The following is a 26,719-nucleotide window of genomic DNA, read 5'->3' on the forward strand; positions in this document are numbered from 1 at the left end:
TGGAAGTAAATGTAAAACTCAAGCCAGTCATTAGTGGGGCTAACACAGGGACAGAAAAGACTATTAATACTGGTTTTGAATACACTATTGTTTTTTCTGATGGACGGCTTTTTCTCCCTATTAAATTCTGAATTTTCTTTTATACCTGACATCTTTGTTTGCTTTTGGGTTTTGCCAGCATTGGTATGAAAGCTGGATTGTTCTGAGGTTTGTTCTTCTAGATTTGGAACAGGAATGAGACAAACATAAAGAACATGTCTTAGTTTTTAATTAGAGTGGGGTCTCTAGGGTACTGCCAGGAGGCCCAGAGAGAGAGAGAGTGCTTGGGAAGAATTCTCTAGCTCTCTCAACATTTGTCTGCATGGAGGGATGTTAGGACCCCAGGAGCACAGTGTGGGCTGGGGCAGGGGAGATGATTTTTAATTCTTTACTCTGAAAACCTAGGACTCTAACTGTGAACCCATCCCGCATGCCCTAGAGAGGCAGCATCTGCCTAATTCTGCTCATGCTCAGCTGCTGGCTGTAAGCTCAGTTCCATCACTACTGTCCCTGCTTCTGAAGAGCTGTTGGTATGCATGTGTGGTGCTTTATGTCTTGCGTCTGTATTGTGAGGTCCAAGTGGAAAGGAAGCTAGACTCAGACTCAGGCAGTGACTGCAGTCCAGAAAATGGGGAGGCTGTTCAGGTGTGGGTGGGTGGGTGCTGACGTGGGGTAACTGAAAATGCTCTTTTCCACCTATCCTCGTAAACACTCATCCTGTCAGCCATCCCTCTTCCCTGGGGACAAGTAATAGGACTGTCGGGAGGGGGATACTGCTCAAGGGAATACTCCTTCCCCATGTTTGGCTGGTCTGTGTCACTGTCTTAATGCTGATGAGTGTGGCTTGGCTGTCTAAATGAGATGTGCCATCTTAGTTTTAATGCCAAGGTCAGAAGTGAAAGAAGGTGTAGTGGCTTCATTTGGTCAGAGGAAAATAGGATGGGTGCTGTGTGCACTAATTCAGCATCTCCTCCTCACACCTGCCTACTTATCCCACTGCAGCCTGCTGCCACCCCTGCTCCGTGCCTTCGACTATAGTGCTGAAGGCCAGAAATGTAGGTATGGCTGCTGCTGTGCTGATCCTAGGTAGGAACAAAAATGTGCGCACAACCCCATACCCTTCTTTGACGTCACGAGGGAGCCTGTGTGCTGTTACAAACCTCATGGTACAGGGCTAAAGTTACGGGATTATGTGGATCTCCTAAGTGGTACCCTAAGAGACATGACCTTTTAGTGTTTCATTTCTGGGAAATTCTAATGTGTCTTGAGAGTACTTCTCTTTGTTGGGTGTAGCCTCTTAGAACATTTAAAAACTTGACTATTACAGATCCTTGTACTAATCTTTAGTCCTCATTACTTAATGGTGCTTTTTATATACATACTAAATGTAAATAAAATGAACATTTGATGTAAATGTATACAAGATACATTTCTTCCTAAAAGTTTTCTTTTTCTTCTAGTTCTGTGCCCCACCTAAAGCAGCATTGCTTCAGGAGCAGCTTTATCTTCCGTGGACTACAAGTTTGATTTGCTACAGCATTATTCTGAAAGCTGGCCGCCATGTCCTTCCTGCTACTGGAAACCCAGCACACTTGAGCTTGGGTTTGTGATTCAGTATTAACAGATCATGACTTCACTAATTCTTTGTATTATAGAATCAAGAAAACTATGGCAAATTCTAGAGATGGTTTTGGTAAATCTGCTAACAAGTATTCTTTCTTAGTAGAAAGAATATTATTAATTGTGCATGTGCAGTTAGTTTTCAAGTATGCCTCTTTGAGTTTTTATGGCTACTTTGAAATTGCACTGAATAACTAGCATGAAGCTTTGAGAGATTTATGCTGTAGCTATTCTTCAATGATGGCAAGGACACACTGAGTTTTATAAGACACTTGTCAGTATAAATATTACCTACCAGTATTGTCCAGAGACCAAAACTTAAAATTTGTACTGTTTTGAAGACACAACACCAGAACGGACATTATTTTGGTTACTGGTGAACACTGGCCGTTGGATGGCTGACCTGGTAGCTTGCTGCTTGTTTCCTCAGTATTCACTTTCACCATGAGGTTACCACTGTTAGACTCTCCATTAACTGTAGCTGTTTCAGTTTTATCTGTCTGTGAAAAAGTATACTTTAAAAGGAGCTTGTATCCTTCATGGTGCTTAAGAAACTGTATGCTGCAGCACTGCCCATGCAGAACCCCATGCCAGTTCTGCTTCTTTGTCCCTGTGTACTTCGCCCATTTCCCATGACTCCCATATCTCATCCTCCCATATTTTCCTGTAGAACTAATTCCAGACACAGCTACTCATGGATATCACTCATTGTGAGCCATGTTGCCAGTTTCAATCAAGTTGATGGTATTTAATAAATGTAAAAACAATACACTCTTAAAAGCCTCGAGTTTCTCTTGTATTTTTTTCCCCCTTCATGGTACTATCTGTCCTCTTGCACTGAATACCACCCAGTATCTGTCACTGAAGTACGTGAGCTGGAAAAGCCCCGCTTAGCCCCATGATGCTGAAGAGGAAGGGGGCACAGGCGCTTTCCTAGATCTGTGAGTGGCTGTGGAACGACAGACGTCCTGCTTTTCCTGGGGCTGCGAGTCTCACCAGCTGTGGCACCGTCCTGACTGACCCAGTGTGAGGAGTCCACATGGGACCTGCATCAGGGGACTTTTAAACTTCCACCTGCACCTCTGTGTGCACACAGGCTGTGTACGGATTCCTTACCCCACTTACTGAGAAGGAGGCCTTTCCTACTTTTCCTCTCTGCTCAAAGTCCCCTTGTAACTACTGTTCCACTGATTTTGTTTGATAGATGCTTCCTCAGTAGTAAACCCCTGTAGGTGTTCCCACCACACTCCTTTTCCTGAACATGATGTGTCAGTTTTGAGACAGGCTGACTATCCGTAACCTGAAAGTCAAAGCCAAAGTGCTTCCATATCTGAAAGTGTTTAAGCACTCACATGAGCCTACAAATGGAAAAGGCCACACCTGACGTTAGGTAACAGGTCACAGTCAAAACACAGTACCTCTAACAATACTGTATGAATTACCATTAGGCTATGTGTAGACGGTGTGTATGAAACCTAAGTGAATTTCATGTTTCCATCTGGGACCCACTCCTAAGTTACCTCATTATGTATATGCAAAATATTCCCAAACCTAACCCTAACCCTAAAGATATCCGATGTCTGAAACACTCAGGTAAAGGAGACCCAACCTGTACTGAGGGTGAGTGATTTCCAACTCGTGACCGGTGGCAGGCAGGCCTCTTGTCTCCGTAAAGAGCAGCACCCTGTGCCATACTCGGGCACTGTTTCGACAAGAGCTTCTTGGGAAAGGGCCGCTTGCATCTTGTGACATTGGAGGTATGCTGGACTGAGGATCTCAAAACAAAAGTACCATTTGTCTTTCTGATCCTAGATAAGGAGTCTTTTAGAAAGTTCCACAATATGATTTTTGACTCAAAGTGTTTATTTGCTGCCAACAACCAAGCTGTAAATCATCCTGTTAGAGCTTTCCTTTTCGAAGAAAACAAAAACAAACTGTAGAACTACGGTGCACTCCAAGTGCCATATATCTATTTTATTCTTCAGGAAATTGTATTTGTTTTTCTTTTACAAGAGCACAACAGGAACCAAAGTAAAAGAGTAATAGATACAGCACTCAGGATAAATCATATCTTTAAAATAATAACAGAAAAATTTACACCTTGTCCTATATCCTGTTAGTATTTTCATATGGCCATGATTGAAAAAACAAAAAGCAAGCATTTACAATTTTTTTTTGATAAAGGCTTTTTATGCCAGGAATGGATTAATTGTCAACAAAATTTTATACTAATCAGACTGATGTAAAACTATTTTGGTAGCATACCATTAACAAATTTATTTTGGAAATAGATAAAAATATTGCCCCTTGATAATAAATCTTTTTGTTCCTTTGATGCAAACAGCTACAATGCCTTTTTCTTTTTTTTTTGATATTCTAAGACAAAAAAATGGTTAATCTTCAGATTAATAAATTAGGTCATTATAATAATAAATTAATTTTTTTTAAAGTTCAGCAACCTCTGTCCAAGTATTTACAACAATACTTGAAAGTTCCTTTACAAAACAGAACACATTTTCTTTTCACATTAAGCATACTGGGTATCTGTGTCTTTCACAACAAGCATTTTTAAAAGAAAAATCAATGCACAAATGGGTCATTAGTATAAAAGTGCTAAGAGCTGTTTGAAAAGTTAACACTATAGTATACAGTCAGTTATATTTGAGGCAAACTACAACAAACTTCCAGCTTATTGTGGACAATATTCCAGTAGTTGTTTCAAACAGTTGTTTGAAAAAATAAATCCAGGAGCTGATTAATGATGCAGATAAAAACTGCCATCAATATCTCTGGCTAGTGAGCAAACTGAAAACCAACTGAAAGCAAATCCAAATGAAGAAGACTGTAATAAAGGAATATCTTCTCCACAGCAGGTGTGATGCTGGCTGCTCAGGTGCGTGCGTGTGCACGCGCGCACGCACACACACACACACTCTCACTCACACAAACATCTCCCCAATTAAACTGCAGGTAGAATGAGATTTTGTGTTATTCAAAAAAAATCTAAGTGATCAAAAGCACTGATATGGAATGCCTGTTTATCTGCCTTTGTTCTGGTTAAAATCTCAAAAATACATTCAACAGGAAAACATAAAATGTATGTGTATAAATATATATGCATATATATATTATATACACATGCACACAAATACTTTTGTTTTTCGAAGCATAAGATAGTTACATAAATATTCCTATAATTGCTAAAGTTTAAAGAGGCATAATTTTTTTTAGCTTCAACAAAGGTGCTTGAATAATATACAATTAAAATGAAGTAGTTTCTATTTTGTAGAATCAGTCTATAATAAGGAAAAAAAAAATCCCCAAACAGTCTTTTTTAAAAAAAGTTTCTTCTTAAGCTAGAGCTTTGACAAGAACTATGAACAACCAACAATAGAACAGAACAAAGCAACAACGAACACTGAAGTTTAGCCCCTGGAAATGCCTGGTGTCCTTCACCTTCTCCCTCCTTCCTGCCACATTGCTGTAAGAAAAGCTCCAGTGCTCACACCAAGAAATGACTTAGGTCTTGTTCATTCGCTGTCTCTCCTAGGAACTGGCTGATTGGCTTGGAAGAAAACAAAAGCAGCAAAAAAGTATAACTGTATATATCCTTAATAACCCGCTTTAGAGAAATGTTGCTATCACATTTCCCTGGCTTCCTCACTGCCTACTGCAGTTGTGACTGTATAGAAAAGAAACTTGTGGCTTTAGACCTGGGATGGCTATCGTAAGTTCTGATGCACTCGTCTCGTAGTTCTAAGTTGGTTATGGCAGCTGGGTCGCAAGGCCTTTTTGTTTCCTGCTCATTCAGGCCTGAGCGTTGCAGCAACCAGGGCAGTCTTCAGAGCAACAGGAAAAAATATCCTCGGCCACTGAACTGCTTCTGTTTGACTGGATTTCTCCTCGAGCTAAGCTGACCAATTTTTCTTCCCAGTACCACCCTCCCACCCATTTCCCCAACCAAACTCACTGTCCCCACCCCCAAGAATCTCTACAGCTATATTACAAGCAAATATACCTTAGCAACTTTAAAAACTTTGGTTCTAAGAAAACACTTGGTCAGTTATCTTGAGGAAAATGGGAATGCTCGTTCTGCACACTGCTGTAGGCAGAGCCCATCCCAGTAAGTTCTTAGCGCTGTACATCAAGTCCCAATCCAATCCAATCCACTAAGCAAGTGCACAAATTCTAGTTTACTTTTAAGAGCAGATTTAGTTGTTTTCTGTCTTTTAAAACCTCAACCATGTTGACTTTCTTCACACAGTTTGGTAGAAATTATCTGCCTGTAGATGGTTCTGTTTTTGCATGCTGTAGAAGCCACTGAATCTTGCATCGGGTTCAGCAATTCTTAGCATTCTCTGGGAACTGTCCACCTGCACCCGGGTCCCCTTCTTGCAGTCCACAGATACCAACTGATTATTCAAGGAAGAAGGCTATATAGTGAGAGGAGGAAAAAAAACCCACACGTAGAATTAGTTGTCTTACATCCCCTAAATGTACAGACATTTAAGACCTAATCAGGTGAGAGAACAGTTTCATAATTACCCGATGGTCAGACTGTATGTGGGGTGTCACTCTCAGTTCCATCTATGCTTCTACTGGTAAAGTGACATAACTATCTCCAAACCCTTGAAGCAAAGGCTTATGTTTAAGGGGGCTGGAAAATTAAAGGAAGTTACCAAGCAGGCAGACTTGAAAACAAAGCCATACTTTGTAAGGCTGAGGCGGTACTGCAGCCCCGTGTCAGGCCAGCCCTGCTGTGTTGCACTGCATCTCAGGTTCTTCGTGTGTGGGTCTCTCTTTCCAGCTTTGTACAGTGGCAACTGTATACTGCTTAGCAATACACAACCCAGTATAAACTCAGAATAGAGGCTGTGCTCCACGCAAAAAAGAAAATCTGAGGCAAGATATCTGACAGAAATTTTATATGTTAGAGTTAACTAGATGTTAAGTTGGGTAAAATATTTATTCAGACTGTTTCTAATTCTAATTCTCAAAGGTGTATGATTATTAAAACTAGAAAAGGTGGAATCAGAGTTGGAAGAAATTATGACTTACGACTTATTTCCCTTAATATAGTTTTTTCCTTTTAAACAGGTAGATTCAGAGGCCTTTTGTATTTGTATTCAAATACATGCATATTTTTTTTTTCTCCCTTGCTAAGAAGTCTGCTGCTTTAGCTCGGCCAGTGGCACCTTACACAGTCTCTGCATCTTGTGCTGTCTCTCCCCTTTGACATATCTACCTGTCTTTTGGATTTTTGTATATCCTCATTATCTTCAAGCTCTTACTGCCCTTTCCGAGTATTATCTCTCTCCCTTTGTGATTTCTTTTCTCTCCCAATTCTGGATTGGTAAATAATTGAGAAATATCGGTGATCAACTTTTGATTTCTAATATAAACACTAATTTAGGAATCAACCCACAGGTATTTGTTCATCAGAAAACTAAATTACATCAGGAAGTTGATCCGTGAGAGATTAGGACTCATTAACCAGTGGATGATGAAGATCACCCAGGGATCAATCCAGTCCTGGCCAAGAACTGTATTTTTGATTGCTACGGCTCGATATACATTTGAGGTTGTGAATAGTAAAGTAAAAATTTCATTGGCTCATATAAAAGGTATTCGACAATTTTAAGGAAATATAACAATGTAAGCTTCCCTCATTTCATCATTCAAGAGGCTGTAACTTTCTCAGGACTGTACCTTAGTTGGTGTTCGATACCAGCAAAGCAGTGGTATCCACTGTTTCTTCTGATTGATGAACAGGAATGCTATTATAATGGAGAGGCATATTATCGTGGGAACCACAACGGAGATGATGGAGTCCAGGGAGGAGTCTTCGCTGGGGTGCAGCCTGTTACTGTCTCTGTAATCCACCTGGAGGTGACCTACATCTAGGAGAAAACAAAAGCCAACCATTTATTACTTTAACCAGAATTTGTAAGGATTATTTGAATTACACTGCAAATAGAGATCAGCAACCTGGTTTTACTGCTTCCTAGTACTCTGGCTAAACACACGATTAAAGTCTAATGTTGATCCAAAGAGCTTTCAGTAGAGGGTAAAGTTCTTAGGGGTGGGTTAAAAGAAAAAACAAATTAGAATGAGCATGTTAATAATTGGGGAGGATGATAATGGCCCTACCTAATCAAGAAAATAAAAGTGGATAAAATAAGTAATTTAAAAATATTTTGACTAGTATTAAACATTGTGATTACAGTTAACATATATGGCCTAAAATTCTGAAGCAGAAACAGTAGCTCCTTGCTTACTGGCAAATAGGAGACTAAGACAAAGTATCTTCTAATTGGTGTAACAGCTAAGATTAATTAGACCAAAAATAAAACCAGCATCAGAAGCTTGGGCCTTCGTTTCTTTCTGGTTTGCTTAGTTTTAAGAAAAAATGCTGTACTTTCCATAAATTTGTTGAGAAATTCACTAGGTCTATATTTTCCTGCCTTAATTAACTGTACATGCACGGGGGACATTTAATTTTGCTCTTATGAATGAAGATCTGTTCTTTTAAAATACCATTCTTACAATCAATATTGTAGACAGGGTTAAGGTCAAAGGGCACTTCATCAAGTTTCTCTGTTTTTATTTTTGTTTCCAAAAAACCATTCTAGTCAGGTTCTGTAAGTGTCAAAGACCAGTTTAGTGAAAGGTACAGGACACAGACAATCAAAGAACTACTCTTTGATTGCTCTGGGGGTGCTACTCCTGAAACAATGCAGCTCTGAGATACCAAGGCCGCCCTAGTGTAAAACCCAGCCTTTTGGTAATTGTTCGTGTGTGCGCTCTGTGGGTGGGGGTGGGAGGAATGGGAAGATAATTTTCCTACTCATTTTAGCCAGTTTGGATGTTAATACTTTCTAGGAAGGGGAGAAAAGAAACATTTATCAGCATCAAGAAAAATGCCACAGATAAAAGCAACACTGTATTGATGAATTCAGGTTTTAAATAAAAATGAACAAAAGAATGAATCTTTACACTGTTATATTCCCAATGATACAGGGAATGGTTTTAGGAATATGTTTTATAAGAAGATTAAAAAGTAAATTCGGGGGCCGGGGATTTAGCTCAGTGGTTCCACTGCCTACCTCGTAAGCGCAAGGACCTGAGTTAGATCCCCATTACCGGCCCCCCTCAAAAGTAAATTAGGGAAAATCTTGGTGACAGGAAAATTAAGCTGAACCTGAAGTTTCTGTACAAAACTCAGCCTTTCTGTTCTGTTTTGATGCTAAAAGCAAGTGAACTTTCTAGCAGCCAAAGCAAAAAATGAAAACTGGTATCACCAGTAGGATTTATCATCTCTTTTGGATTAAATCGGCTGCATGGGAGAAGCATAGACTGACATGTATGGAAACTTCTCTTCAAGAACTTTAACAGGGATACTGTCCACAAGTCCTCCACGTACCACACTGAGTAGGGTGATTTCTATGACCAAAGCTGGCATCTACTACAGGGCTGGGCACACAGCAGGGACTGATGTTTGCTGACTGAATGATTCTAAGCATGATGCTAATGCACATTTGGGCAGAGCAATTATACAAGGAGCCAAAACTTAGGGTCCAGGAATTTGGCTCTTGGTCATCTAGCTCTAAAGTAAGACCATTTATCTCTCCAGCAATGAGTACTGCTTCTCCCCAAAGAAACACAAAAATTGTACAGGAATCATCTTGCAAATGTATATGGTGTTGACAGGAGGCAGTATTGAGCCATGGTTCAGAGCAAGTTTGTACTAGTGCTCTTTTAGAGAAGGCAGTAAGGAACTTGGCTTGCTTAGCTATCAAGAAACAAACTAACCTCTTTATCATACGCAACTGAAAGGACCCAAAAAGAAAAAAGTCATGGAATAAAATCTGGTGACTGGAAAATTCAACACATGTAATAAATTGAACTCTGCTGGAGTGAAAACCACCCAGAAGGAGAGGCCAATCTAATGCATTTGTGCTTAGGAAAGAATCCAAAGGGACAGTGAATAATTCACTATTAACCTGTTTACACAGTTTATTCACATAGACTTTTGAGAGATGGCATAGAAATTCCATACCAATCACTTATGACTAGGAACACATTTCTTTCCATCATCACCAAGTCTCTGAGCATGCAGGCCAGGACATTTATCCAATTACTTGCTGACTTATTTTATCAATGTTTGGTATTTAATATGTTCCAGCCAAGCAAGCCTTCCCTGTAATAGTTATTTGAACTTACTTGGGCAAGCCATTTAAAATACTCAAGGGAAATTTTAAAAATTAGGAAAAAACAAAGTAGTCCACATGGAAGATTAGACAGATCTCCAATGACTTCGATGTTTACCTCTAGGGAGATGAATGATGTCATTTTCACTAGGTGTGGGCCACAGGGGGACCTCCAGGTCAATCTCTCCACGATAATTTTTCTTCTCAATGGGTATGTTAGTCGGTTCTGGGACATACATTTCTAAAAGAAGGAAGCAATTTTCATAAGAGATGATAAAGAAGCTGCCTTTCTGTTGGCTTTTATATCACCAATCCAAATGGAACATCCAATGCAATACTGTGTATCTCAGGACATGGAAGGTCCAGTTTCTGCATCACTAGCTCTGCAGTGGTGGGAAGCATTTCTCACAACAATGAAAAGAACAAGGTTTCTTCCTGTGAAGTGGTGTTGGCTCTGGTAAAGATCAACTAAATCGGAGTCCTTTACTTTGGGACAGCTGAATACTCTAATAGCTGTGGCTCTTTACTCTGTAAGTGTTCACTTACATAAAATGTCAGTGGAATTGGACACAGTTACTCCTCTGCCATCTCCCACTAAGGGTAACGGATGGAGGCAGACCTCTGAGCATGGCCTGCGCCATGTCTCAAGTGTCTGCGATGGCATGGACATCAGTGGAGCCATTCTAATTGGAAATTCATCCAGTCACCATGCCTGCACTATCTGGTTTGACTGTACAGGCATCTTGATCAACACAATACTATAATGTGAAATGAAACTGTCTAAGAAGAATATTCTTTATCCTCACATTTTTTGGAAGCCAAATTCTAAAAGGGATCAGAGAAGAAAATTCAGAGCTTTTCTCAGTACATTTTTATACCTACAATTCACCTGGCTGACAACTAGCCCAACAGTTTAATTAAAAGAATTCTTAACCTCTATTTTCACAATGTCACAATAAAAGTCTGCACCAGTCATGTACTTTCTTTTGATTAGATCTATTCCATATTAAGTGATTTTTAAGATGTTAGTCAACATTAATAATCCTAAATACTCACAATAACCCAAAGGTCAAAATAAAATACATAGAATATAAATTAAACAGGATTAATGATCCTCTTTATTTGATTGTTTTCAATCCCAAAGCTATGAGGCTTTCAATAAAGTAACAGAGAAGAGAGTACCTGCTAAGCTTCTCGTGTGAGTTAGCAAAACACAGAGCCAAGGAAATAAACTCAGAGAGGTTAAGGAAAATCACTCAAGGTTATGCACTAGTAAGTGGTGGAGCCAGGATTCCAATGTACAGCATTCCAGGGTTCTGGGATTCCAGAACTCAGGTTTTCTGCTTCACCCAAGTATAAAGCCACTTTAAGTCTTAGTCCTCTAATCTGCTTTCTTACTTACAAGGCCTTTAGGCTTAAAAGGCCTTTAGTTTCCAAAAGTTCAGTGGGTCCCTGCAAGTGTGTGTGTGTGTGTTCTCCGGGCCCACAAGTGTGTGTGTGGCATTTCCGTTTAATTCGAAGTTGAGAGAGAAATTGTCTCTGAGCAGTTTTGCCAAAAAAAAAAAATAAAAAAAAGAAAGAAAGAAGAAATCAGCAAAAAGCTGCTCCGAGAAACAAAAAGGAGTGGAAATGCTATTGGTTTCCATGCCTGGATCCAGGCCTTGTAAGGCCAGAGACTGCATTCAACCCCAGACTCTAAAATACAACCCCGTCCTTCCCTGGTGGGGCCCCTCTTAGCTGTTCCTACTGCAGACGGACACAGCCAGGAGACTCGGACCTCCCTCCCTCCACCACGACAGAGCTCAGCGTCACAGGCACCCAGTCGGGGATTGCTCCTGTGGTTCTATCGGATAGGAGACAACTTACTGGTGAAGTATTTTATTTTCTGAGGCATCCGGTCATTTTTAGAGTCACCTTCCATAAAATGTCCCTTTCTGGAATCTGGGGCAGAGTGCTTGAGGCTCACAAGCTGAGGGCGCTGCTTTTTAGGAGGCGGCTTCCTGAAGTGACTTGGGGCCCAGAGTGTCCCAGACCTGCTAACCAGGTACATGACCTTGGGAAACTCTCCTAACTTTCCCGAGTCACACTTTGTCCCGTAAAAGGGACACTCACTAACCACCTCACTAGCTCACAGGCTTTGTGCTCACATCCAAAGACTTCTGAACACACTACTCTCCTGCTGGCTGGAGAGGACAGCGAGTGCCCGCTACTGTCACTTCCTCTCTCCTCACAGCACTTCTGGGAGGCACGCGTGCTATCCAGATGAGAAGCGGGAGCCTAAAACTCTGAGGAGCTTTCCCAAGGGCACACAGCGAGCTGTCAGAACATGGGACCAGAATCCATCCCTCTTCATGAATGCAACACAGGAAAAGCTGGACGGCCAAATCTGCTCAGAGAGAAGACGGAGAAGTGATTCCTCCACAGCGCAGCAGAAAGGAGAGCACAACAGCAGAAATTAAGTTTCAGTCCAACGCTAACTCCTGAGAAGTCACTGGAGAAATCTCGAGTGATGAACAAGGATGTTAGCAGTATCTGTCTTCGCATTAAATGGACAAATCAAGGAGACGGAAACCATCCCTACACCACCGCCTGGATTTGGGTCCTTGGCCCGCTCCTGTGACATCTGCAGTGCATGTCACAGCTGTCCTGGCTTCTTATGCCCTAGTCCCTCCTGCACACAGCTCTGCCAGTCTCCCCAGATACACTGGCCATTCATGTCAAACACCTGCTCAAAAATGAGCCTCCCCACTCCCACAAAGGACAAACCAATGCTGATCTTTGCTGTCCTTGCTTCCAGATACTAGAATTCACATCTCCAGGGGGACTGGCTGTGACCTCTTCCACGTCGAGGTCATCGGTCAGACTATCTTCTTCACTCCGACAAAGAGTGTACCTATCTTTCAAGATCTAGTGCAAATCCTTTCCCTGTGAAACCCTGCCAGGTAACTCTCCCTTAGAGTAAAATCTACGCACAAATTTGGTATTCATGGTCTGTATCAGAGTCATTTAATCTTGGTTACCGCTCCAATTCTCTTTTGGAATACTACCAACACTCTTGTCAAGATGATTAGGACAAACTTTTGCTTTTGCTCTTTCAGAGAGTAGGCAGGTGAGGAGGGTCTGGCAAAAGGAAACCGAGAACGAGCACCAGGAACAAGGGAAGAACACAAGAGAGCTAGTGCTTTGGAAGCCAAGTGGAGAAAAGGTTTCAGATAGGAAGTAGCAAACAGCTGCCCAGGAGCTGCTATTACCCAAGACAAGATGGTAAGTGGGAACTAACTGTTTTGCATTTAACACTATTCTTTTTAGGGGATAAATGGATATTTTTGGAAATGCTCAAACAGGGGTAGTCTGTACAATATCTAAATACAAGGCCAACGTGCACTGTTCAGCTAAACACTCTGGGTTTTATAACTGTACAGCATGAAATGTGCTTCTAAATGGGCAGAAATCCCGGGTTACCATTCTGAGTAGAGCAAGACTCTCTAACACAATGCTGCAAGAAGACAGGAGAAGTGAGGGGAGATGGAAAGGTTCCTGACGCACTGGGGACCCCTCTCCATGGGATCCAAGCGTGAGCCCTCACTCCTTACTGTCTGTGCCATCCAGGCTGCGTAGGAAATCCCTGTGTTTAGGGGGTCAGCTTGGAAACGTTGCCCCAGGGTGGGCTCAAGTCCTCTGCTTCTGGGATTAGGAGCAGGGGATAAAGGGCTATTTTGGCAGGAGCTACAGACACAGAAACTAGGAGAAGGCCTGGGTAAGGGTCTTCAGGTGAAACGAACAGGCTGAATGATGCGAGCACATGAAGAGTGGGATTTTGGGAGAGTTGCAGGCACGGGGCCCAGGACAGCCAGCTGTGGGGTGTTCACTGGTTACTCCACGTGGGAAGAGATGAAAAGGTCATCTGAAGACTTGAGACAAGGCTGCATGTGGTGGAAGGGTAAAGGCTGGAACTGATGAACTGAAAAAGCAATGAGCCAGAACTGCATTCTTTAAATGCCAGTCTTCCGTGTAGGTTCTGATACACATTCACGTTGTAACAGCTCTCAAGCATATTCCCTCCTGTGTCTGATCTTGGATCTTTCTAACAAGGCTGGTTTGGCACAGCACTGAAACGGCTACTCCGACAGGGCAGATGTCATTAATAGGTTAGTTCACCTGTACGGCTTTACTCCCAGGAAACGTTAGGGGACGTAAGTCAGGAGAATCACAGCAATCCTGACCTGGAACCCAAATCAGCCCTCACCTGGCCGGTCAGTTACCCTGGGTGTCTGTGGGGGACGATTTTAGCTGGGCCTACACTGTGTGGGTCATGTGAACTCATGGCTGGGTGAGCAGGTTCTGGGTCTGAAGCCAGCATTCCAGCTTTGTAATGGAAGGATGGCGGCTGCGGTACCTGGACACATCGGGCAGCAACTCCCTTCCACGTTGATGGGCTCCACGCAGGGCAGAGCGGGGCAGCTGACGGTCGAGCAGAGGGTCTGACCTTGCAGGCAGTAGCAGTGTGTGCAGCTGTCAATGTCCCACCGTTCCTCATCGGCGTAGGCCTTCCCACCGAAGTGACACACCGCCTTCTTTGGAATTATGTCCTCTAGTGAAAAGAACAGCACACAGTGGAGTTGCTTGAGGTGGCAACAATGACAGCTTTGTACAATCATATCATGCTTTTAGATCACCAGGATTTAGTGACTCATCTGTTCCCTTGGTTCCTTGCTGCCCTTCTCCTACGAGGCCTTCAGAACCTGCGGCCTGAACCTGATTAAAGGCCGCACAGGCGAACACAGGGCGGTAACTGAAACGGCCAGCTGGGCATGATACCCCTGTGGGAGTGTCACTAGACTGTCACCTAGAGAGAGACAGACACGGAGAAAAAAACCCAGGAAAGTGTATTTCTGCCAGAGACAGACTCAAGAAAGCCCCACTTTTAGTCTAAATCTTTTTTTTTTTTTTTAAATAATTGATGCAAGGAAACGGAAGGACAATGGCAACACTGTAGGGAAGTGGCGGTTTCCTCTGCCACCCTACAGGGGAGGTTAGTGCTGGGATAACCATTTTCTTCATTTTTCAGAAATGCTGCATGGATTTCTCTCTCATCAACAAAAACATTTCCACTTCATAAAGAAGCTTATTTTATCTCAAACTAATTTTTTGGAGGGCAAACTATGGTTCTTGGGAACAAAATGTTTTTAAAGAGAGATTCTGATGTATAATACAGGAATTTATAGCTGAAACATTCTCCCCCCACCCCTTCGCCTTCCTCAATTCTGCTCTCAGCCAACTTTTTCCTTAAAAGTTCCTTTCTCTTATTAACTTATTGATAGCCACTCCTTTCCCTCCACAGCTCAAGAACGGTGGTTCTGAGTGAGCCCCACTGACCCCAAGTGACCCACGTGACCAGATGCCAGGCAGAGATGGGGCAAATCAGTGGAGAAACACGAGCACTTCCTGTCACAGGCAGACCAATAACCAGATGACTCCTATTACTCAGGGGAAACTTCAAACGCAGCTGCACTCACCCCCGGCCACTAGTAAATGAAAAACTATGCAGGAATCTGAAAGGAAAGCTTCTTAGAAAAGGAGTGGTCCCCAGGGCCCCACACTCTTCCTTCTGGAAGGCAACTGGGAAGTTCTCCACAGGGGAAATGTCCACTGAACAGGCACAAAGGACAGAACCCAAGATGACTGAGCACAGGAAGCCAACTTACATCAAGTGTTAAAATGCGTGGTCTCTGTGTTTTTTAACACTTTCCTACGTTTCTCCTACTGCTGCTTAAGGTTCAACAAGGAATACTGAGTAATTATGCTAAGTTCTAGTTATTATCAGAACTTTTTCAGTATCTATTAATATCTATTTAAAAAGGACTTTACTATGTTTGTACATGTTCCAAGGAAATATCCTGGTACGCTATCAGGTTAAAACCAAATTTGGAGCCCTTCAAACCAAACCCATGACTCAAGTTTGCACTGATATGGGATCCTTCAAGGAAGTGACTTCATTACGATGCCCAAAACGTTCCGGCCCAATGGGCCAAGCAGAGCCTAATTCAAGTAGAATTCTGACCTCTAGTCAACATCTCATTGAAGACACTAGTTTTGGCCATCGAATCTAGAGTCTGTTAGGCGGAAGGGTGCGTTCCTTTATAAAGCAGTATTACCAATTAATTTTACATAAACTTTGTAATGGCTCATGACAGACCAATACCGCTGACTAAAATGAGAGCAACCATGTCACTGTGTGAGCAAGTTACAGAAGAGAAGGTGAAATTCCTTGCCACATCTTGTCCATCACTCTCCCCGACTCTTTCCTTTGTGACCTCTCTCATCAGAGCTGCTCTTGGAGGAGAAAGTAAAGGAGGGACAGACACAGAAAGCTGATGACTCTGCAAACGGGTCTGACTCAAGGCCAACGACTGGTCTGTATTTTCTTAAGATCTTAGCAAGATATTGAATGTTACTAATGTTTATAAGGGTCAAAATTATCTTTTCAAATTAGGTTAAGATGTTAGAAAGAGTAATTATATGCTAAACATCAGAATAGCATTTTTACATTTTACAAAGTCGATGCTAAAGAAGCCAGGACCTTGGTCCAGAGGCCAACACAACAGTGGTGGAGATGGGCCTGGAGGTTCCCGACCAGTGGGAATGAAACACAGCCAGACAACACAAAGGGCCAAATGACCACTCTGCTAGGGAACTGAGAAAGCTCTGCCCAGGATTCGATGCTTTGGTTTACCCTGAGGAATGAACAGGAAAACACGAAGAAGGCAGTCAGTCAAAGTAGGTGGTGTGTGCGAGTTTGGCCTGTTGGAGGGACAGTGGGAAGTGTCAGGGTATACGCGTGCATCTGTGTGTGTATGTAGGTGAACTGTGAAGGATCTTCAATAACAAGTGAAAAAATTCAGATCTCTTCCTGTAGAGGAGAGAGGGACCTTATTAACCTTCTTTTTCAGAAGAGAAGTCTGGAACATGACAGCGTAGAAGTCCTAACGGTGAGGTCACATAGAAACATCGTTAAGGGGATGTGATATGGGCCTAGGTCAGGGCAGAGGTGCTAAAGATGGAAAGGTTCGGTTAGACCTGAGAGCTGTTTCCGAGAACTGTCAGGCCATGCACTGGGAGGAGGGAGGCATGAAGGATGACCCTGTCTCTTGCATGGGAGGCTAGGCACAGGTAATTCCAATAATGAGTCATTTTCCTGTTTTAAGTAAACAGTTGGTGACCTTGTCGGGGGCCTGGTGAGGCCTCATCAAATACTTCAGATATCCCAGTGGGTCAAGCAGAACTGCAGCAGATGACCTGCAAACTCTTAGCTTCCCTGCATGAACATGGCCAGAAAGCTGTTACTAAAGCAGAACAGATTTGAGGCTTGCCAAGGTAAAAGAGGGCAAATTTCAGCCAGTCATCGGGAGGTCCAGGCAGGAAAAGCCCGTGAAGAGGGTGTGGGGTAGCAGGCCATGCTGCTGTTACACCCTTCACGTGGCTTTCAAGTGTTTACATTCCACTAGTAATAATTCTACTTGTAGTAATCTAGCCCCAGGAAATAATCAGAAAAGGCCTGAAAGAAAGGTTGTTTATGGAGATGTTCATCACAGTATTATTTATAATAGCAAGAAATTAAAAACCAACAATAAGGGAATACTTCAAAGACTCAGACATAATTGCCTGAAAGAATACTGTGTTGTTGTTATGTGCAGTCTAAACCCAACCTTGAAAGGAGAACAACTAAAAACGCTAGAAAGGAAGCAAAATCTTAAGTGATTATTAGACAAGGATTGAATTTTTGTTTTTTAACAATGAAACAAGCTACTCTTGATAATAACTCAAAAACATATAAAGCAGAAATCTCCTACACGGACACACTCACATGCAATACTCTTCTCCCACAACCCTGGCTACCCGCCAATACGAAAACAGGGAAGGGAAAATTTCACACTGAGCTTGGTTCTAAGAAACCTGTCCATGGAATGTGATGCTTGTTGAACGACACCAGCCCATTTAGAAGAATTTCAACAGACTGCAAGAAAACTAAACCACACAAGCAATGCCAAAGATCAAATGCTGAGCTATAGCCTAACACAAGCATCTATGTAAACACTCATTCGGCAATCGTATGAGATCACTGTCTAAAGGCATACTTATAAAATGATATGGGAAAGAACAATTATTCTGAATGCTTTGGAGGTGAGGGGTGGAAAGAACGTTTGACCACCTAGTAGGTGAAATTAACATTTCTCATTTTGTCATCAAAATAATTCCTTAATAAAGCCCATGAAGGTTAAATATTCAAAGCAGCAGGGTGATGACCACGAATGTAGTGGAACCTGTTACTTTGGGGCCCCCAGGGCGTCTCATGGTGCACAGCTGCTCAAAGGAAGAGATTCCTGGAGCTGTCAGGACCCTACACAGCTGAGTGAAACTACTTCCTTGCAAGGGATGGGCTGACTGCCAAGGACCTGGTTTCCAGGTATTTCTCCCAATTTATCTGTTTCCCTCAAGCTGTACTTGTCACTGATTAACTTGGACGCATCTCACCTTCAATTTCAGTTCATCTACAACTGTTAATTCAAACTTGATGTTAGGAAGTTATCTTACTGGGTTTAAAACTTGGGGGGTGTCAGATGGCCAGAGGACAGAGATCAGTGCCAACCCACTGCCAGCAGGCAGCACTGGCAGGATCCTTTTCATGTTGGCTCCAGTGTGGCTGGGGCTCTCTAGAAAACCTTTTTGGCCATCTAAAACATTCAGGACCCATGGAAGGCTGAGCTGGTATCAGTGCCCAATGCAGGAAGTGTCAACATTAGCGGTGGTTGTTCCGTATCGGGGTGGCAGGGACCCCAAATGCACCAGTCACTAATCCACGATGAGCTCTGTTTCAGAGGTTGCCACAGAGAAATGCTTGATGTCACACTTAATCAGTTTGAATCAATAACACATTTCATAACTGTAAGTGTTTCTTCACACATGGAATAAAACCAAGCCACAGTTGTCCCTGAGACACGGGTTGGTCACTGTTCTACTGAATTTTTGTATGAATAACAGAAGACTCTTTTGGGGTTCTTTTTAGAAAAGCCTGGGGTAATCTTTACCAAGGTGGTTGTCACCTGGTCAAGATTAGATTAGATTTTAGTTAATAAGGCTTCATAGAAATATTGTTTTTGAGTAAATTCCCCTTAAAAGGCCAATGACCTGAACAAAAGCTTGAAAGAGCAAATTTTGGCAGATGGATGGCCTTCGTATCCCCATTTCTTACATGCTCGTACCTCCCCTAGGTACCCTGGCTTCTTCCAGGAAATATTTGGGTTAATCTGAGAAAACTCTGCTGGAAGGCTTTAGAAACTTTTAGAAGCAGGGGAACATGAGGACAAGTCTAAGTAATCTGAAGTTCTAAGAGATACACTAATAAAGTCACTGTAGTCTTTTGGGGGAACAACCCAGTCTAATCAAGAATACATTATACAGTACAAGTATTTTAAATACTCAGCCTAAAGAGTAATGTAGAAAAAGACTGGAATAAGACTAAGAATAATCTTACACAAGTATGTGGCCATTGACTGGGCTGTGGCATTTAATTCTAACCAGTACATTTATCACTCCAACAGGTCTGCTTAAGCGCACAATAACATTAAGTTCTATTCTTCAATACCTAGTAGTACTCGTAACTTCCACTTATTCAATGCCTGCTGTGTGTTAAGACCTACGCTAAACACTTTTTAATGAGTCAATTCCATTTGAGCTCCATAGCCCAAGGGACAGGATACTGTTTAAATTCCACAGCAATCTGAGTAACAGGGAAGTTATGTCACTTGTCCAAGATGTGTGGCTCAGAAGTGTGAGGTGAGGACAGGAACCTGAGTGGGTCTGGCTCCACAGCTCCATGCACCTCCTGGCCACCAGGCTCACAGTGGGGTGACCTGAGGGAGGGCCACTTTTTGGGCAGGCACAGGTGGCACACAAACAAAAGTTACTGCTTACTGAATCTAGGAAATGGGCACCACCCTTTCAACTGACTGCATATACATGCCTAGAAGAGTCCTGTTGAGGACGGAAGATAGCAAAGTGATTACTAAGGATTCATGGTCCTCCTTGAAAAAGTCTCCACTGGCATGTCTCTCCCTTTACAGTTCTCCCTACCTCTCTCTCGGAGGAAGAGGATTTGAGCAGAATGTTCCAAGGAAAACATGAGGTATGACACTAATTTTATTTTTAAAAACACATCAGGTGGGGCCGGGGATTTAGCTCAATGGTTTCGCCACCTGCTGCACAAGCACAAGGACCCGAGTTCGATACCTGGTAACAAAAACAACAACAACAAAAAAACACATCAGGAGTTATATCTCCAAACGAACGTGATCCCCTTCCAAGAAGTCCTTGGAGCAGGCTATACATGCAGTCCAATGACAATGCCCTTGCTTTATTCAGCCTTGGGATTTTCTTTTGCAAAGGCCTCCAGGGCCAATTATTGAAACATGCAAGGAAGACAGTTACTATTTTATGGTCACCCTTGGTTTAGATTAGCCCTGGTTTCCTTATCTGTGGCCTGAACCTCACTCATCAGGCGCAGCTTGAAATGACTTAGGCCTCTTCCCGAAACAAAGCTGCTGCTACAGGCTGAAGATTTGCTTCTGTAATCATAATCACCATTGTGTGTCAAGAGCCCAGAGCCCTCTGCTGCAGGGGCTGCATCACAGGGATGCTTTGACTCATGAAATGTTCACGATATGTCCTTTCTTTTTTGGATTCAAATATGAGCAACATTATCTTGAAATACCTATGACTACAATAAAAATACACAAGGTCTTTCAGTTACAGAGGTGAAGAATTTTTTCCCTTCCATTTTTCCTGGATTCCCGTTGCTGCGAAAAGGGAAGACGTGTCCAGGTCTTGAGACGTTCTCTCCTTCCAGGCTGACTTCTTCAACTGCTTAAACTTCACAATCTCAAGTCTTTTCACATTAAGAAAAGACTTAACAGGCTGCAGAGATTGTACTTTTTTACTTTTGAGCTATTTTGACTACACCATAAAGCCAATTAACGGCTGGGGAAATCTAAAAGTGTTGTTTTCTTCCTCTATCAAAATCCAATTAATCCAACTTAGAATCTCAGGAATTGCTGATGTGAATGCACAGCCTTTGCTGACTCTGACCATGTATGCCCCGAAAAGACGGCATCTCCAGACTGTTCCCCGCTTTCCTTCATAGAACGATGGAGAGAGATCCCCCAATCTACTCTAACCTATGTTAAAGTTGGCTTTTCACTTTCTGCCTTGGACGGATACTTCAGGTTCTAATTCTGTTCTGGTGGTCACGGTGTGGGAGTAACTTCCTGGGAGGAAGTTAGGCAGCTTTAGAAATTGCATCAGTTCTTTCAAATCTCCTGTGTACTATTCAGAGTCCGGAAAAGTAATTTACTCTGGAATCCTGGTGGCCAAGAAGCTAAATGCAGTTCTCATTCAGAATAAGTTCTCTTGCAAACCAACCCAACACAGTGGGATGGCGGGGCATTTATTCCTCTTCTACAGGGAGACAGGGCCTGACAAAAGCACTATTCTGAGGCCTGGGACACAGCAGTGCAAAAGGTGCTCAAGACCCGGCTGCAGGGAGAGATGTTTGTTGATCCAGAGGGCCTCATAAGCCTTGTGGGAGTCCACATCCCAAAGGATGCGTAGATAGCTGGCCATGTTCGTAACATTCCATTTTAATGTGGGTCCTGAAATTTGAGGTGGGAGGGATTTAAGGAAAACTTTAGAGAAATCATTTAGACAGGTGTAAAAGGTACCATGTACACTATGGGTGATAGAAGATTTAGAAAAGGAAGTGGAAAAGACAGCCAAGTATTACCAACTTCACAGCTGACTTGGGTAGGGGCAGAGAAAGTACTTTAAAAAATGTTAAGTGTATACCTGTTATAATGCAGTATAATATTCTTTCTGTAATCCATAAAGGAACAAAATACCAGTCATAAAGATATATTTTAATTTTTCTTAACTGATAAGACACCTAACTCCCTGGCCTGCGATACCATTTTTATTTCTGCATCAAATGCGAGCACACAAGCTTGGGGGATATATGAAATACGAGCAGCCCATTTCAGAAAATACTGTAACTTAAAAAAACGTAAAGAAGAGACAAAGAGAAACTGCAGTGAGGTAGGAATCTGAGCCAGTAATTCACAGGTGGACACTGAGCTCCATTACACTGGCTCAGGGCATCATGGGCTCGGGGAGTGTGAGGTCAGAACTCAACCCAAGTTTTGCCAGAATGCTGGGCCTGGACAGTTTGAATGAGGCAGAGATCTAATACACTGATAGTGACTATGTCAGGAAATGATTAGAGATTTTTGTCTAAAAAAAAAAAAAATCCAGAAAATGTTTATTGATTTCATTTACAGTTTGATAATTTTATCTTAAAACTTTCAGTTTCTAATACAGAAAACAGCTGTTTTTTATCTTTTAAAAGAAACAAAATTAAGACAAATATTATAGGAGTTGACTCTTGCCTCTGTATAATGTCTTAATTGCTGTGAAAGCCAGTTTGGCTATGGAAGTTTGCTTTGTTTTTTTTTTTTATATAATTTCTGTGATGGGAAATCGGAGCCTATTTATAAAGGTCAGAGGGCCTTTTCTGGTTTCTTTAACATACTGGAATGAACAGGTGATTGCCCAGGGCTCCAAGTCAATAAAAGAATTATAAATTTCCCTGTGTTCCATAAAGAGAAACCTTACCAAACTGGTAAACACAGTGACTCTTGGCTGGTTCCTACTGTATGCAAAAGGGCACAGTTTCTCAGTAACACAACTCAATGCTTGCCTTATCCAGCTGTTACGGGTTAAGTACTTCACAGACTTCCTTGAAATGGTTCAAAGGAATCATTTCATTCTCAACTTTAAATGCAGTCTCATTCATAGCAAGGCCTATAATCCAAGGTACATTCATTGGTTCATGGAGGTTATACACAGAAATCATTTGGAAATAGATAAACGTAGTCTAAAAGGCAAGCAGTTGTGAAGAAAAGACAGGAGACTACAGCAGCTCTTCCCCAGGAGGGTCTGTCCTGGTGACAGGTGTCCTTTCCTGGCATCATGGTGGATCTCGACTCCTCACATAGGACCAGCCTCTCAAAGAAAGCAAAATATGAAGAGTCACATTTTTCTCACTGCTGACAATGAGTGGAGATGGGACAGGACAGTGAAGTTTGAAAAGCATGCTGTTTCCACCAAGGTCCCAATAAGATGACAGCTGGACTTTTAAAGCACACCACCAAAGCATTATCTAAAACATTCTCATCCTTCACAAGCTCATCACTGAGATGTTATATCCAGGCTTTCCTCTTGCAGAAGCCAAGTGCTACATTTAATAGTAAGACATGAGGATCTATCTACCTGATGCACATTATTCAGGTCATCCCAATCTGTGATGCCTGAATCAATGCACATTCGCACTGTGTTCCCCATTCATGAAGTATTTGGCCTTAGGTACATTATGTCATTTAATTTTCATAGCTCTTTTTGTGAAGCACAGGATAACAGTATTATTTTCATTCTATAGAGGGGACAACTGAGCCAGGATGACATCCTATCACAAAGATAATACAGCTAGTATGTGACACATTTGTGATCCTAACTCTTTGGCTCTAAGACAAGTCCTTTCCATTGTGCAGAAGTTTTTACTTTAAAGAAATACACTGGAAAAGCAGCTGTGAAATGTTCCAATGAAGATGCCAGTATCAAAACATTATGGCTTAAAAATGTGTAACACTGAATTCCATGAGTTGTGTATTTTAAAGATGTTGAATTAAATATTTACTATATATTTGATTCTTGGGCTGAGTTGAATACACAATGATCAACAGATGTTCCAAAGATATACTACATATGTATATGTGTGTACATACACACACACAGATCTAAGATACTGTTTTGATACAGTTAGCCTTAAACAGAAATATAAGCAAGAGGAATGTTGTATAACAGACTGGCTTAATATAAAGAATAGACCTCTTCCCTAATACGGAGAAATCTTATTGAATCATTAGCTCAGTAAAGATCACTATATAGTTATCACAGCCAAATGAGAAGAAACAGTTCCAACGTGAGCCAGGCCAGTTTGATTCCATGCAACAGCTCTATTTCAAATATAATATATAGTATATATTATAAATTTTAAAAATAGCTAACCCCTTATCAGATGATATACAATCTATAAGAAAATAGTCTTTGTGTACCATCATACAGCTCATTTTCACAGATCCTTAAATACGATAAAGACGTTCTAAAAAAAAAAATGATTCAGTCATATAATCAGAGTATCTTAATTTTGTTCAAATGAAAACTATAAACCACATATATATTTATAACATCCATATTATATATAAGAAATCCAAGTAACTATTATCCAAAAATAACTAGCTTTTGACAAAAATTTAAGTGAAAAGGATGCACTGAAACTCAGGGATTTCCAGCCAACAAATAAGTCTCTAGATATCTGACATCAAATACCTTCTGAAATAACACACAGTTCACAGTTACAAACAAATACATCCTTGCCAAACCATGGTGCTCTATGTACTAAGTAACGCTTCCAACTTGGCCAGCACAGAGTTGTTTCAAGATCAGTCCTGTGACCGGGAGCACAGCTGAGCATCGTTTTCCAAAGCCAACAGGTTATGATGCAGCAGCAGGCTGGGCTGGAAGATCCCATACATTAGACTAAGGAAGGTCTTCATAGTCCAAGTAGTACTCCTTGGGTGTACCATCTGCCCAATGACCCACTGACCATGCCTGGCATGTATGGAGGCTCCATCAGAGAGCTCACGGTTCCCCTTCCTCAAGTAGCTAGTGTGCCACTCAGTATGGGCAGGATGCATGACCCCAAAGTGTCCCTGGTGTAAGGGCCAGCTTGTTTGCTGTCCTCCAGGAGGTCATGGAAGTCATATGTCATTCAAACACTGTATCTTTGCTCTGGAAAGGATCGAGAAAGGCATGTAGCATGTAACTAGTGATAAGGCCAAAGATGCTTTAAACCAGCCTTATCTTGCATAGTGAAGCATGTCTGAAGCATGTCTTAACGGAGGGGTCTTCTATTTAATAGTAACCACGTATCTCACCTACTGTCACACATAAGAATTCACACCAGACCTTCGCTCTCCAGCTGATTCACAATCAAGTCATCTCTTAAGCCATCCTTACAGCGAAAGCAACTGCAAAGATAAAATCTAAGTTTACATGTATCTGTGTAGGAAGCCGGGGAACAAAAAATTAGAAAATAGGATGTTCCATTAAAATGATTTGGTAATTACTACTTAGTTTCTTTCCAGTGGGATGAATTCCCTAATGAGGGGTATTATAAGTAATTAGACAAAGCTGTTCACTTTTCAAAATTAATCATCAATCCTATGAATTATGTCTGTATTATACATTCTATTAATGTAGCACACATAATATGGGCCTTCACACATCAAGAGAGAAGCATTATCACTGCACATTAGTGACTTGATAATCTGGCTGAAAGGAAACCAAATAGCAGTAATTACAAGGCTACTTTTAGTAGGATCACCACTTGTCACTTCCTTTACGATAAGAACAGTAAAAGCAAGCTAACTTTTTGCTTTGATCACCTTTAGAACTTTTTGCTTTCACCCTGCCAGCTGAATGGCAGGTATGAGAACATGACCCAGGCAGGAGTCCTGCAGCCATGGGGAGGTCCGCACCACAGGCTGGGCAAGGGTTTTGTGCAGCCTGACCCTGAGGCACAAGTGAACAGATCACCTGGAGGAGAACCAGGAAAGCCAGAACCAGGAAACTCCGCAAGCTCTGACCCTCCGTGTGCTCCGGACAGACAGTCGGGGCAAACAATGGCATTCTGGGCTCTTTCTGGAACCATGAACTGATTCTGGGTATGTTGGCTTTGCCCAGGCTGGATGCCCTACAAACAGGGCCCAGGCTCCCTGAGCTGCTAAAAGACCAGACCCAAAAAGCAAATTGGAGAGTTCAAGAGAGGAAACCCCTAAATTGCAGTCATGAACTGAACTTCTAACCCTTGAGCACAGCAGGGCTATGTGAGCAAAGATGAAATCTAAGTGACTTAAGTATGATGCAGACAGAAGGGGCTTAACGACTATTTCGATGGTAAAACAACATGTATGAAACATCGAGATGAATAGGTGAACACAGCACGCAGTTGTTTATCAAATGTTCGGCCTGCCCCACTGGGTCCCCTGAAGATAAGTCACAGGTTTATAGGATACAATTACATTGCATCAATGGAGGTAGGTAGCTGTTGAGATAGAGGACACCGAAACAAAATTTCCACTAAATCATTATGTCCTTATAGGAACCCTAATTTAGTGAAAGTGCTTGAAATCTAACTTAAAACCAAAATCACACATTTGGGCCCAATTGGTGTTTCCTTCCTATATTACAAATAATGGATAGTCTAAATGACCTTGGAATTGGAAGTAGGGAGGAAAAGGGGAAAAAAAGCAAATGACAAAAAGGGTGGACATAGAATACTACGATTTGCAGGTTTCTTTCCACAATTTTGATTTTAAATTGGTGTTCTGAGAAACAGAAGTGATTTACTTTTATGATGTGGAAACAAATTCACTAAAATGAATAATTTACTAATTATAGATTTACCAATCAGGCAGTAAAACAAAATAGGACCTTTCATCCAAACAAATACCTAAGAATTCTCCACACAGATGAGATCTATTGCTAGATTATTTTTCTGAAAAGTGACATGGAATTCTTAGGCCTCCTGGGCTCTGGTTTCACAAGGATAATCCAAGCGCTACTGGCTGATTTAAAAATCCTTTCTTTTAGTATTGACATTCTGATAAGTAGGGGGCGTGATG

At 41.8% G+C, this 26,719-nt stretch overlaps 2 protein-coding genes across 6 annotated transcripts in view; one reads left to right on the forward strand and one right to left on the reverse strand.

Moving 5' to 3' along the window:
• Positions 1-2,439, forward strand: part of Fez2 (fasciculation and elongation protein zeta 2) — a 43,026-nt gene extending 40,587 nt beyond the window's left edge. For 2 of the 4 annotated variants that reach the window (XM_021253716.2, XM_021253717.2), the window contains 2 exons: positions 1,042-1,125; positions 1,500-2,439. In XM_021253716.2, coding sequence (XP_021109375.2) covers positions 1,042-1,125; positions 1,500-1,516 — 101 coding nt within the window. In that variant the 3' untranslated portion in view covers positions 1,517-2,439. The remainder of the gene's footprint in view (positions 1-1,041; positions 1,126-1,499) is intronic. The other 2 variants (XM_013070170.3, XM_013070171.3) reach the window with 1 other exon arrangement.
• Positions 2,440-3,602: 1,163 nt separating this feature from the next.
• Crim1 (cysteine rich transmembrane BMP regulator 1) overlaps positions 3,603-26,719 on the reverse strand; it is a 180,224-nt gene continuing 157,107 nt past the window's right edge. For both annotated transcript variants that reach the window (XM_021253715.2, XM_004839289.4), the window contains 4 exons: positions 14,266-14,460; positions 9,988-10,110; positions 7,369-7,559; positions 3,603-6,092 (listed from right to left, as the gene is read on the reverse strand). In XM_021253715.2, coding sequence (XP_021109374.1) covers positions 5,916-6,092; positions 7,369-7,559; positions 9,988-10,110; positions 14,266-14,460 — 686 coding nt within the window. In that variant the 3' untranslated portion in view covers positions 3,603-5,915. The remainder of the gene's footprint in view (positions 6,093-7,368; positions 7,560-9,987; positions 10,111-14,265; positions 14,461-26,719) is intronic.

Source organism: Heterocephalus glaber, unplaced genomic scaffold (assembly GCF_053883595.1).
Source record: "Heterocephalus glaber isolate CG9 unplaced genomic scaffold, H.glaber_assembly_v1.0 deba00001457, whole genome shotgun sequence".
Taxonomy (NCBI): Eukaryota; Metazoa; Chordata; class Mammalia; order Rodentia; family Bathyergidae; genus Heterocephalus; species Heterocephalus glaber.